This window comes from Primulina eburnea, chromosome 13 (assembly GCF_022965805.1).
Source record: "Primulina eburnea isolate SZY01 chromosome 13, ASM2296580v1, whole genome shotgun sequence".
NCBI lineage: Eukaryota > Viridiplantae > Streptophyta > Magnoliopsida > Lamiales > Gesneriaceae > Primulina > Primulina eburnea.
In genome coordinates this window covers 30,734,453-30,746,739 of record NC_133113.1, presented here as the reverse complement: position 1 = coordinate 30,746,739, position 12,287 = coordinate 30,734,453, and the positions used below count along the sequence as shown (strand labels likewise).

Below are 12,287 nucleotides of genomic sequence, written 5' to 3'. Positions count from 1 at the left end.
AAGATTAGAATATAAAAAGATTGACCAAGTAGAGTCAATATTATTTCAAGAAAATTTATGTTCTTTGAGCATAGACATAAAACAAAGAAGGTAATTAAGGTACGTAGAAAGATGACTGGTGGTTGTTCATTGCGTGAGTAAGCTTCGGATGAGAGCCGCCTGAGTGGTATCGGCGTTTGCCAACAACTCCGACAGCCTCTCGCTTAAGTCATCCACCTCCCTATGCAAGCTTCTTATGTAGTTGCATGTCTCCTGCAACACTTTTGTCGCCGACTTCTGCATGTAATACAATTCAGCTCATCATTTTCAATAATGAAACGAAATATTTAAAAGACGAATCTAGAATATATTTTTTTCTATTCAGGGCGCGAATTATCACGAGTTTGGGAGATTATATAAGAGTAAATATTTGTAATAATATTTAATTGATTAATCCAAATGGAATCTTCAGTTTTATATTTGCATCACAGAGTTCCAAGCTCATCTTCAAAGCGTTGGGGATGGTGACACACATCTATCAAATTTAAATAAACTGCCGACTTACCAAAGAGTACACCACTTTCACCACTTCTTTTATTATATATATATATATATATATATATATATATATATATATATATATATATATATATATATATATATATATATTATTGTTCTTCGTTAATGTTAGAGCAAAATACTGAAAATGAACACCACACGCAAAAAATACATATAGTTTGTGTGTCTTAATTAACTCTGATAGTATTTCCATACTTCAAACCATCACCCAAGAAAATACTACCAAAGACGTTAAATTTGCTGAGTTTCTTAGTTAGTAATTACTCCTCATGCATATCTACTATGACGGCAAAGGAAAAAGCTTCTTCACCACTACGTTGACTGATTAATTTGGTCCCATTTATCTCTGTGAATTGATGATGCAGATCAATATCGGTTCCAAATACTATAAAACCAAAAATCGACGCAAACACAAGTACCTTGCCTAAGCGCGAGCGAGGGTTTTGAACCTCGGGAAGAAGCTGTTGCAACTTAGACACGAGTTCGTTAATTTGATCATCCGAGATTCTTGAAGATCCTGTGGAGTGCCTCGATCGTGACCTCCGGCTAGACATTATATTTTTTTATATATAGAGAGATATATATGCTTCAAAGATGATACGAGAAGATGAACAAAGTACTAGGTAGGCTGAATTAATTGTACTTAGCTAGGTTGCTTTTCTTGTGTGAAGCCTTAGCTTGGAAGAAGACATGCAATTGCATGAGAGTGTGCAATGCGGTAGCTTGGCTTTATGTAGGGATTTGAAGTGAGGAATTGGGTAAATTATTTAATTGTCCACGCATCTAGAGATGTGCTAACACTATCATTAATACTTGTGGTTAGTTCTTCACCCAAAAGTTTGCTAGGGTTTCAACAAATTAAAAATAATATCAAGGGGCCAAGTGGGATATCCATCCAAGATTAGTTTATTTTACATGTGGTGTTACATCTTCTAGCTTGATAGCATGAATTGAGGGGATCGAAATAATTTTTTTGGTCGATTAACTTGGTCTATTTCGAGTTTAGGTTCATTAAGTTTTTTTATTTTTCAAAATACCGACGTGATACCTGAAAATGATTAATTGGGCACACCAAAAATGTTGACTTGTCGGGTTTCACATTAGCAATTGAAAAATTGAGTGTACCAAAATCAAAATTTGCAAATTCAGTGGACGAAAACTGAAAATTACTCTAGTCAGTGAACCGAAAAAATCGTTTTCCCTGAATTTAAACTCAAGGTAACATCTTGTTAGTGTTAGTGGTCTAAACTTTTAAGTGTTACTCTGATCAAACTTAATTTTTTTTTCCCATTGTTTAAACTTGTTAATGTGTGAACATATACGGGCGATATGATCATGTTATCTCAAAACAGTCGTAGAAGAGAAACTGCTAATTAAGAAATGCTTCAAAAATGACTAATAATATTAGCGATTCGTCTAATAATTGAAGCAGCATTTATATTATATTACATTTTATTTATCTCCGCAGGGAATCTTTAAATTGATCAGTCAAAAAAGGCAAAAGGAATACTTCTGAACTCTACGTTGGCATATTAACATGGGATGACTCCACATGCGGTACTTTTTTCAAATACATAATTATAATTTAACCAATATTTATTGCAATTTTCAGACAAAAAGAGGCAGGATTTAAATTTTTGGACATGATTTTCCATAAACACATGGAGAGATGATGATCGGAAATTGGGTGGAAATATGATTGGTACCAATTTTTTTTTTTTAAAAAAAACTTGGTGATCTGCTACCATTACACTTTGACTTATACTTACGAACCAAGTTAGTCATGTAAAGCGATTGATTCCATATGGTGTATGCGGGTTTTTTTTTATATATATATGTAAAAAAAAATAGTCATATCGTATGTATTTCAATACATATTTATGCATAAAAAGTTTCGTCGAAATTATTAATTACTTGGAAATTATTGATTATGAAACTGACATGAAATCAAAATATGATACAGAAAAATGGAGCAATTATTCAAATTTTGTGGCCAAAAAAAGGACTAGGAATTTGAAATACCATGAACTTTATTTCACCAAATCAATGCCCAATCTTTTTGTGATCACCGATGATCTTGACAATCTTATTGAGAAGGAAATTGCTGCAACACGTTTCAAGTTCACATTCTAAAATTATATCAGCTTCAAGCAAATATAGATTAAAAATTTAGTACCATATAATATATATAAAATATAATATATAATATATATAATATATATATAAAAAATAATTAGCATTCAAGATTGGTCAGCGAACATGTCGCGTCACGTGACTTCGAACAGCAAGGATTCCATACATTTTCACGAGGAACCCTGATTGGTTTCTTTACAATATATAATATTAATAACATTTTATTTTCCTAATCCAAGATTTTTAATTTAGAAATTAATTTTTGGAGTCCAAGAAAGATACTGTGTGATCTTTTTAAGCATGCATGCTGTGTATTACTACTTTAATATTGTGTTGGACAGGAACCGACTACACAAATCTCCCTCATTATTTAATTTTTTTTTTCAGAAAATAATTAATATTTTGTTTTTCTTTTCGCTTTTTCTCCTCGTAGTATCACCTTCACCTAATAATTCATGAACGCGCAAGATATATTCAATGGTAATAGAACAAAAAATATCGAGACAACACTACCTTCATTCCTCGATAAATTGAAAATAAAATCGTGGATATAAAAGTTTACGAGGGATCGTATCTTTCAAGTCTCACGATGATTTCTACTACATAGTTGCAAAGGGAGTCTTACCATCACATTCCTCTTACGTAAGGCAAACGAACGTAGAAATAATGAATTTGTATACAATCCAAAATATACACACCAATATATTTTAATAATAATTGAAAAAAATTGAAAGATAAAAAAAAAACAGAAAGGTGATTAATATATAGAGTTTTCTTCATTAAAAAAATCTCAGTAAAAATAAAAGTTTTTGACCTCCAAAACCGTCCATTCCGACCACATTGTCCTAAACTCTTTCGTAGCCTGCGAGTCGTTGATTATCTTAATAATATTAGTAGGTTATTTGTTTAAGAGTTTGTATCCATTTGTTACCCAATCCCAAGAGTGGCTACGTAGTTTATTCTTTTTCTAGCATCTTATGTCATATACTATGTTATATAATTTTACAAATTAATTGTTATTTTATTATGTATAAATAGAAATCATTTTCATTTTACATATGTATTCTATATTAAGTGACAACTTTTTATTAACATAATCAAATCACACCACAAAAATATTATTATTATTATTATTATTTTTTACTAATTAATCATTTTAAAAACATAATTAACTGTCTGTTGCGTGCAAAAAAATTTATATGAAGTAGGATGATTAATTATCTCGATATATATGAATTCCAAACGACAGCATTATCAAATACATGTCATGACATTAATACAATGGAGAAATTCATTAAAAACTATCAAATAAGCCAATAAGCCATTGCAAGTATATGCATATATGATTTATCAAGTTTTTGTGATTGGAATAAATGAACTTTTTCATATTATTTTTCTAATAAAAAAATATGAAAACTCTTTATATTCACATGTAATGTAAAATACTATCAGTTAATCGCAATCGTTTCCGCATTGACTTTTTCCACTAATATCATAAGTAGTTGACTTCCTTATTTAATTTCCAAGTATTTTTATATAATTATTTTTGTTAGTTGGGTCGAAAACCCAGATCTGTTCCCACCATCCCAAGCTTTCGAACCATACAATTGCTGATAATTAATTATCTTCCGATCTTCACCTCACTCAAATTATGATATCCTCCATCAAGATCAATTAAATGCAAGTCAAGATTAAAATTATTTTGATATTGTAAGCCATATCAAATATTACAGCTAAAATTTTGAAAAGTTTGGATTTAAAATATTATGATAATTTATAATCACTTTTAGCCCCATTAGGAGGTATTCGACCTATTTGAGGACCAAGATCTAGTCTAGCATCCAGTTATTAATAGAATCAGACTGCGGAAATTTACTGTTACATGAAGGGCACTCGCTAGCAGAGCTTTTCAAATAGATCAGACACGTCTCCGCCAAATGGTAGGTTGAGGTGGATTGCGGGCATGTACTCTTAACCCACATCACCAAATAAACAGATTGAGTTAACAATTTCTCACTGTCCAGATAACATTTATGTCAACCCGCCAAGTGTTGGATCGTAGCAGGTTGCGGGTGGCTCTGTCCAGTTTTGACTGCTTTAGGGACTAGTCATTTGGGGCCGTTGGATTTAGCCTTGGGGCGATGTTTCTCATTAGACCGGGAGGTTCCATTCTCCTTGACTAAAGTGAAAACCGGAGTCTTTAGGGAAAACGGAAGTTAATTATAATTAAGGAATAAAATTTTGGTTAAAAAAAGCACCCTATTCATAACCCAACCAGTTTGGTTATGGGTGCTAGTCTCAATTAGAACAAGAACCACCGATTGTGGAATTGTTCTCCCGTCAACCAAAGTGAAAAGACGAAGTAAAGGTGAAAATGGCACATATCACAATGACCTGCTATCAACCCCACACAAGTTTTTCTCATCGTTAGACCGAACTGAGAGTCTTCTAAAATTCTAAATAACACTGATTACTACGTCTGATCACAGGCTCGACTTTTGCACGTAAATAGACGACATCCATCGGTGACAAAATCAGCGACCGCAAAATCTGGCTCATAGTGGCTTTCCAAAAAGAGGTATGAGTTGTTTCTCCAACTCCACTAATCTGGAACAATCGGACAATAGATCACGCGAGCGAAAAGTGGATCAAATTTTACAGATTCAGAGCAGAAGAAGAATGTATTTAATTACTTACATCTCATATTTCCGTGAAGCTTCACTATGTTTTGCTCTATAAATCTCGCTGCCTTTGGGCATGGTACTAGGATTATTGCCTGCAGCAATCGACAAGCCATTAGCACTTCTTCATATGCAAAACTCATGCAAAAGATCCAAAAATACTTATCCCCGCTGATTAAAATATAAAGAAGAATTCAAGTAGGAAATATGCTATATGTCTATATGGATGTCCTGATAACATGGATGATGTAACCTTTGGAAAGATGAAAGATGAAAGATAATCAAGATTGTTTGAACTCAAAGTAATGAAACTCGAAACTTATTTCTATAAAGCAAAAAAATAAAATAAAAATAAGACTCAATTCATTAGTTAAAGTACATGTAGAAACCACTGACATAGGTGTGGCTGTATGTTACTTACACAATCAATTCAACAGTTTGGTCAACGATAGTAATGCATCTCCTATAAATACATGTTTGACAAACAAATTCAGTAACATTTTTCTACTTTAAGGAATTACCAGTAGAATGAGGAGACTCTGTAGCTTTTACTTGAACAGTCTGATGAACCTTAGTGGGAGGAGGCAACTTAGCGACAATCAATCCCTGATTAAGTTGGAAACAAATGGAGAGTTAACAGTCTATTTCACACAAAAGCTATAAAATGTTTTAAAATAAAAAACTAAATGGCAGCTGTAGATCTTAAACAATAAAGGAAATAAAAGAGGATTAGCATGAAATTTAGCCAAGAGTCTTAACCCACGCCAATCTGATTTCGACGAATGTAAAAAAAATGTCAAACTTCAAAACAACTTATGAAAACCTCGTGTCAATCTTATGCTTCCTAGTGCCTTCAAAAGATTCAAGCAAAGATCTCTTCAGAGATTCGATATCCAAAAGGCTAATCCAAAGGCTGAGTTGCATTTTCACCAGTCTGTTAGTTGAAAGAAGCAATAGGATATTTCACCTAAGGAGAAAGTAAAAAGTGATTCTCACCGCCCACTTTGGAAATTTCAGAGCATTTTGAACGGTTTACAAGTGAACAGCGAAATTACCCTTGTCATTTTTTTGGGGGAAAAATATTTGCCCACGGCCACAGTTATACTATATCACTCTCCAAAACAAGCACTTTTGCTGAGAGATCAATGACAGAAACTTTGGAGTGGCTCAATCGATATGTGGTACCGACACAGAGCTGCTATTATGGCTAGGGCGCTTTTGCGACGTGTGGTGGCATTACTGAGACTAAGATGGCACATGTTATGATGATGTGTCTTCAGGGAAGCAAGGGTACTGGAGGTTGTAGTTGGTACGGTGACTACTACGGCAGTGGAGGATTATGGACACGCAACTATCTATGCCATTCAGAGCAGTGAATTTCGAAAATAAGAGTGTACAAGAACTCTGAATTTCAATTTTTTCGGCCGCCACCTCAGTACCTTAAAGCCTTTTCCCCTCACTTTCTTATTGCTAATTTTGTAGAAAAATGCAAGATGGAATTAGAAAAACACAAGAAGCACTGAAGAAACAAGCACGAAGAACTCCAATTTCAGCAATGATGAGGTAATCATTTAAGCAAACAAGTAGAGAGCACTGCAACCAGGAAAACAAAAACCTAGCCCAACTACATTATGGTCCGCTATAAGCATTGTAATCTCAGAACAACAACAAAAATTACCTGTTTTTCCTTTCGTTTCAGAATCTTAACATGGCACTTCTTTATATAATGCATCAAATGGTAGCGCGAATGCCTTGCGTACAGGTGATCTCTGATTTCGGGGTTAGCATTCAGCCAATTTGATACGTCTGCTGATATAATGAGCTCATCGGTGTCCAGTGATTCTAGCCAAGAATAGACTGGCATCCACTGATCGGTACGCTGAAATCTATGATCGTAAAATTTCTCCTGTTCAAGAACAAATTCAGAGTTTTAACAAAAAATTACTAAATTTCAAATTACTGATGAAAAAGGAAATTTATTATACTCCACGGGAATTACCATAGGCGGTTGTTCGGAAGTGGGGGCGATTCAGGGGGTGAGCTGTAAATTTGCGGCAGGAATAGTTGGCGGCTGCAGAAGAGTTGGGAAGATTTGCAACCTGGTCCCTACCAACATATATATATATATATATATATATATATATATATATATATATATATATATATATATATATATGTGGTACGTGGATTTTTTTTTTCTTTTTGAGTTCTTGAATTTTGATCATGATTTACAAGTTTCAATTAATTTTAGGTTGTGTTTGGAGACATGCATATATATTTCAAATGTAATTTAATTGTTTACAATGAAACAATATATCAAATATTAAATTCCTATATTATTTATTTACAAATTAGTAAAACAAAGTATATTGAATTTCAAGTAACACACTGATTGAACTTTAAGTACATTATAACTAACATAAAATACTAGATAAACATTTGAGAAGTTAATTTGAAATTGATAATATCACTTCTCTAAATAACAAAAATACATTTAAAATTTATAGATTTGAATATCATTAATCCAAACACAAATTTACAAAATTTCAAAGGGCAAAGATCATCAAGAATGGTTTTTCCCCCTCATAAGCAAACAAATATACCAACACTCTGGGAAAAGCGTAATTTGATTAGACGAGTTTAATTATGATATTGAATATAATAATAAAAAAATGAATTTGAAAACACTTTCTTTACATATTGATGGAAAAAAAAGTTAACCATCTCCACGTAAGGAGCAGTCTCCTAGGATTGAGATAATAACACCTATTTCATATGAAATGCAAGATATGACAAATTCAGAAAATCGAACTTGATATAAACTCTCAATGCACGGAGTTGAGGCAATACAAAGTGATAACATTGATCTTCTTACAAGAAAGCTCATTTCAATGTATTCGTCACAATATTTGGTATATGCTATCTATATCGATAGTGTTTACATCAACTCAATACATGACACGCGTGCTGAATGTTAATCGGTATATTCTTCAATATATCTTGATTGAATGAGTGATCATGATTTATTCATTGAACACACGTGTCACGTGCTGGATAGATAATAACATTATCCATAAGGATAACATAAAACAAACCATATTCATGATACATTTTCAATAGAGTTTTTATAGTCAATTTTTCTTTAATTATCGTGAAAACATTTTTTTGGTTAAATAAAATTGTAAACACCATAATGAAGTAAATTAGACATGATAAATTTGGGTTTCTAAAGCCGTAGTATCGAAATTATTTTGAAATAAATGAAATAAAATGAGTGGTTTGTATATTACTCATTTGAGGGAAAAATAATCAATGAAATATAATTATTTTTTTAAAAAAAAGAAAAAAAAATAAGACTGTTCTCTTTTTTTTTTTTCTTCCTTTTTTTAAAAACAAAAGCCGTGATTCTTCTTTTTCTTTATTATATTACAAGTGCTCGCTGCTTTCATAGCATATGACAGCCACCTGTCTCTCTCTGCTCTTGTCCGCACTCTCTTTGTGCTTTACTCTTTTACCTTCGAACAGAACAATTCAGCTATATAGAACAAACCCCTTTCGATTTCTCGATTTCTTGCAACACTCTGAGCACACTCCACCAGATCAAAGAAAAAACCAAAAGAATCGATCTTTTGCTACTCGCATATGGGGGGATCTGGAGCCGGAACCTTCCTGAAAGTACTGGCCAGCAATTTCGACGTTCTTGCTGGGTAATTACGCAGTAAATCTTGGTTTTATCTCTATCATAGTTTGAGTCTTATGCTTTTCATGGGTTATTGATTTAATGTGGTTGGTTTTACTTTTGTTTTAGAATTAATGTTGTTTGTGGGTTTACATTGATTGATTCCTGATATGTTATGATTTTGCTAATGTTGAGTTAGAAAAAGTGGTGTACAGGACTTAAGAAAGGAGATGGATTTAATTTGATGACAAACTTGTGTCTTTTGAAAATTTTCTATTAAATATAGCAAAAAAAATTTAAATAGAGTTGGATGAATCCGCTGCTTTCTCCCGTTAAAAAAAATTTGGTGTCTTCTAATAATTATATCATGCGTTGAGGTTTTTCTTGTTAATGTTTGTTTGTTTTCGTTGCAGGCCCGTCGTTAGTCTGGTTTATCCTCTGTAAGTTAGATTATTTGAATGTTACTGACCTTTTGTTCTAAATGTGATGTTTTCAAAAAGATATTTGATTTCTTTTGGGTTGTTGATTTTTGTTTATTCAGTTGAGACTGTTTTGGGTTAATGGATATGGACTTTTGAGTTTGTAAGCAGATATGCATCAATAAGGGCAATTGAGACTAAATCGCCTGTTGATGATCAGCAATGGCTTACTTATTGGGTGCTTTACTCCATGATTACGCTTTTTGAGCTTACTTTTGCAAAGCTTATTGAATGGTAAGCCTTTTCTTTTTGAGCCAGTGGATTTTGTCGCAATTTTGAGTTTGAATACGAATTATTCTTTGGAAATTCCTTGCTTTTTTTTTTGGGAAGTTAATCAGAACTTCAAACATGTCTCAAATAATTTGTGTTTTGAGTGTAAGCTCAATGAGAATATTCACATGGAAGTGAGAGATGAGATGTAGGCAACAATTGAGAAATTAATCATACACCTTTTTTCGTTTCTAAATGTCTTAGTATCGTTTGATGATTTTATTGATATGGAAAAATTATCGATTCACTTTTTCCGTATGCTTAAATGTTAGCATTTTGTTAATTTGGGATTTGGGATGTTCTCCCATACTTCGTAGGCTTTGGGTGGATTTTGTTTTATCACACTCGTTTGTTAAACATTTTATAGACAATATATTGAAACATGTGCTATGAAATACCCACTACAGTGTTTTGGTTAAAAACAAGTATGTTTTGTATGAGTTTAACTTAAAGCTTTTTATCTACGTGGGGTTTGGAAGCAAATACGGATAAGGTAGGAGGAACTAATGTTGTGTTTGGATTGGTGGATTTGAGCTTCATGAATTTAAAGTCCATTATTGAAATTCATCATGTGTGTTTGGCCATTAAATAGTTGGGAATTTGATCTATCTTTAAAGGCATTTAAAATCCTTATAACAAGCATTTAAAATCCACTAATTCAAACTTGTCAAATTATAATCAATCCAACTAAACACCGCCTGAAAGAATTTTGTAATCTAAAATTTTCATTTTTTAGCCTTTACTTTTACTGAATAGTGTCTGTATGGCTGATGAATGACACCAATTATCACCATTATATTCACAGCCTCCGTCATTATATGTACGAGTAATCTGGAGGGATTTGTTGCTATATTTATCATCTTTAAAGCTCTGATAGCTCTTTAACCATCTTATTGTACAGTCGGGATGCCATTTTTGAAGTGTGGCTTTGCTTTTCTAGGCATGATTGGTTTGACTCACATGAATGCTTAAATGTGAATGTGAAGAAAATTTGGACTTCTATTTTTTTTGGCCCCAGGAAATATGTGATAGCTCTGAATGGTCCCATGTCATCTAACGTTAAATGTCTTGCAAAACATTTCCTATGATATTTGTTCGTCATACGAAGCATTACATTCTTCATTTACTGTTGAGTGTTGCCAGTTATGCAAAATATGCAACTTTGTCTCGAATTTCGTTGTGCCCAGGATACCTTTGTGGCATTATATGAAGCTGATATTCACCTGCTGGTTAGTTATACCATACTTCAGTGGAGCCGCATATGTCTACGAGCATTTTGTTAGACCTTACTTGGTTACCCGGCAAAAGAGTGTTAACATATGGTATGTTCCACGAAAGAAGGACGTGTTCAGCAAGCCAGATGACATTCTCACCGCGGCAGAAAAATATATCCAGGAAAATGGTCCCGAGGCATTTGAAAAGATGATCCATCGGGTACATTTGAAAATTTCCTCGAGTACTTCCGTTTTTTTTTTCTTTTCACGAGTCGTCTGATTTATGTTTCACTATATTTATTTTATACAGGCTAATAGAGAAACTGTGCCTAAGACTAGCAATTACACTTTCTACGATGATAACTACAGGTACGATCATGATGACAGGTACTGATCGCGGTTGAGTTTCGTGTTTTACTTGTCCTGTACATGGTTACCTAGTAACGAAACATGGCCTGGTAACGTCGACCATGTCGACAGTGTGTTTTCTCGACACTCTGTTTTCTTATGTTGGGGTAGGCTGGAAGATCTCTTTTCCTGGTATAGCCTTATGTTTGATAATCTAATATATGTGCATGTTCTATCGAAATCTGGTTTGTCGTTGCCATAATTATATTGTATACGTGCTTTCATGTTTTTTGTGCAAAAGTGATACCGGTAATTGAGCTTTTGGGTATCTTCGAGAAGTTGTCGAGGCTTTTATCGTATATTTTCAAGTATTTTATGTTATGAACCATATATGCATATAATCAGCCCAAATTCTATTTCAAATGCTAAAGTGACAATATATTAGATTTTGACTCAAAATTCAAACAGATTATCGACTTAAAATAAAAATGCAGGCCTAAATATTTCGGTTAAAAATAGGAAAAAATCTCAAAATCCAACCATTTATTATTTTGGTCCGAAAATTCAATGTTGCATTTAACCAAAAATTAAGAAATACATTCCATTATTCACGAGGAAGATAAACCAATATCTGGTCATAAAAGCTATGCAAATTCTGTTTTCCGATTTGATTAAAAAAAAAATTGTTTCCGAAATTCCCTTATTTTCCTTCTTCTTTTACCCCTAAAAATTAAAATGTGACGTAATATATTGTAGTATACAGCCTATTATTTTATTTAAATTTCTAAAATAAAAGACAACTTTTAGTACAATAATTGGACGTAGCTGGAGACGCGTCAATATCAGCGGTGGGCCTTTTACATTAATAATATTAAAAACCCATGTCCAAAATAATTAGCGTCATGAAAAATTAAAGCCCAAGTTT

At 32.9% G+C, this 12,287-nt stretch overlaps 3 protein-coding genes across 4 annotated transcripts; 1 reads left to right on the top strand and 2 right to left on the bottom strand.

Moving 5' to 3' along the window:
- On the bottom strand, window positions 1–1,300 carry LOC140809952 (transcription factor PRE3-like). The gene is made up of 2 exons (XM_073167737.1): window positions 978–1,300; window positions 1–276 (listed from the first exon to the last, which is right to left on the bottom strand). The coding sequence occupies exons 1-2, from the start codon at window positions 1,110–1,112 to the stop codon at window positions 127–129; spliced, it is 285 nt and encodes a 94-aa protein (XP_073023838.1). The 5' UTR covers window positions 1,113–1,300; the 3' UTR covers window positions 1–126.
- A 3,592-nt stretch (window positions 1,301–4,892) lies between these two features.
- On the bottom strand, window positions 4,893–7,474 carry LOC140809590 (uncharacterized). The gene is made up of 5 exons (XM_073167279.1): window positions 7,372–7,474; window positions 7,051–7,278; window positions 5,894–5,978; window positions 5,389–5,467; window positions 4,893–5,298 (listed from the first exon to the last, which is right to left on the bottom strand). Exons 1-5 carry the CDS (start codon window positions 7,372–7,374, stop codon window positions 5,247–5,249), a joined length of 447 nt encoding a protein of 148 aa, XP_073023380.1. The 5' UTR covers window positions 7,375–7,474; the 3' UTR covers window positions 4,893–5,246.
- Window positions 7,475–8,822: 1,348 nt separating this feature from the next.
- On the top strand, window positions 8,823–11,653 carry LOC140809527 (HVA22-like protein a). Of its 2 annotated transcripts, XM_073167180.1 has the most exons (5): window positions 8,825–9,079; window positions 9,465–9,491; window positions 9,642–9,764; window positions 10,988–11,234; window positions 11,325–11,653. In XM_073167180.1, the coding sequence occupies exons 1-5, from the start codon at window positions 9,015–9,017 to the stop codon at window positions 11,406–11,408; spliced, it is 546 nt and encodes a 181-aa protein (XP_073023281.1). In that variant the 5' UTR covers window positions 8,825–9,014; the 3' UTR covers window positions 11,409–11,653. The 2 variants fall into 2 exon arrangements, with proteins under 2 accessions (XP_073023282.1, XP_073023281.1); XM_073167181.1 differs by lacking the exon at window positions 9,465–9,491 and having other exon boundaries at window positions 8,823–9,079.
- Window positions 11,654–12,287: the final 634 nt, after the last annotated feature.

Coding starts and splice junctions, on each gene's coding strand:
- LOC140809590 (XM_073167279.1), bottom strand. Junction 5,468..5,893: donor AGAGTCTCCTCATTCTACTG/GTAATTCCTTAA, acceptor CGATTGCTGCAG/GCAATAATCCTAGTACCATG. Junction 5,299..5,388: donor GCTTCACGGAAATATGAGAT/GTAAGTAATTAA, acceptor CGATTGTTCCAG/ATTAGTGGAGTTGGAGAAAC.
- LOC140809952 (XM_073167737.1), bottom strand. CDS start 1,112: ATGTCTAGCCGGAGGTCACGATCGAGGCACTCCACAGGATCTTCAAGA. Junction 277..977: donor CTCGCTCGCGCTTAGGCAAG/GTACTTGTGTTT, acceptor TATTACATGCAG/AAGTCGGCGACAAAAGTGTT.
- LOC140809527 (XM_073167180.1), top strand. CDS start 9,015: ATGGGGGGATCTGGAGCCGGAACCTTCCTGAAAGTACTGGCCAGCAAT. Junction 9,765..10,987: donor TTTGCAAAGCTTATTGAATG/GTAAGCCTTTTC, acceptor CGTTGTGCCCAG/GATACCTTTGTGGCATTATA. Junction 11,235..11,324: donor TTGAAAAGATGATCCATCGG/GTACATTTGAAA, acceptor TATTTTATACAG/GCTAATAGAGAAACTGTGCC.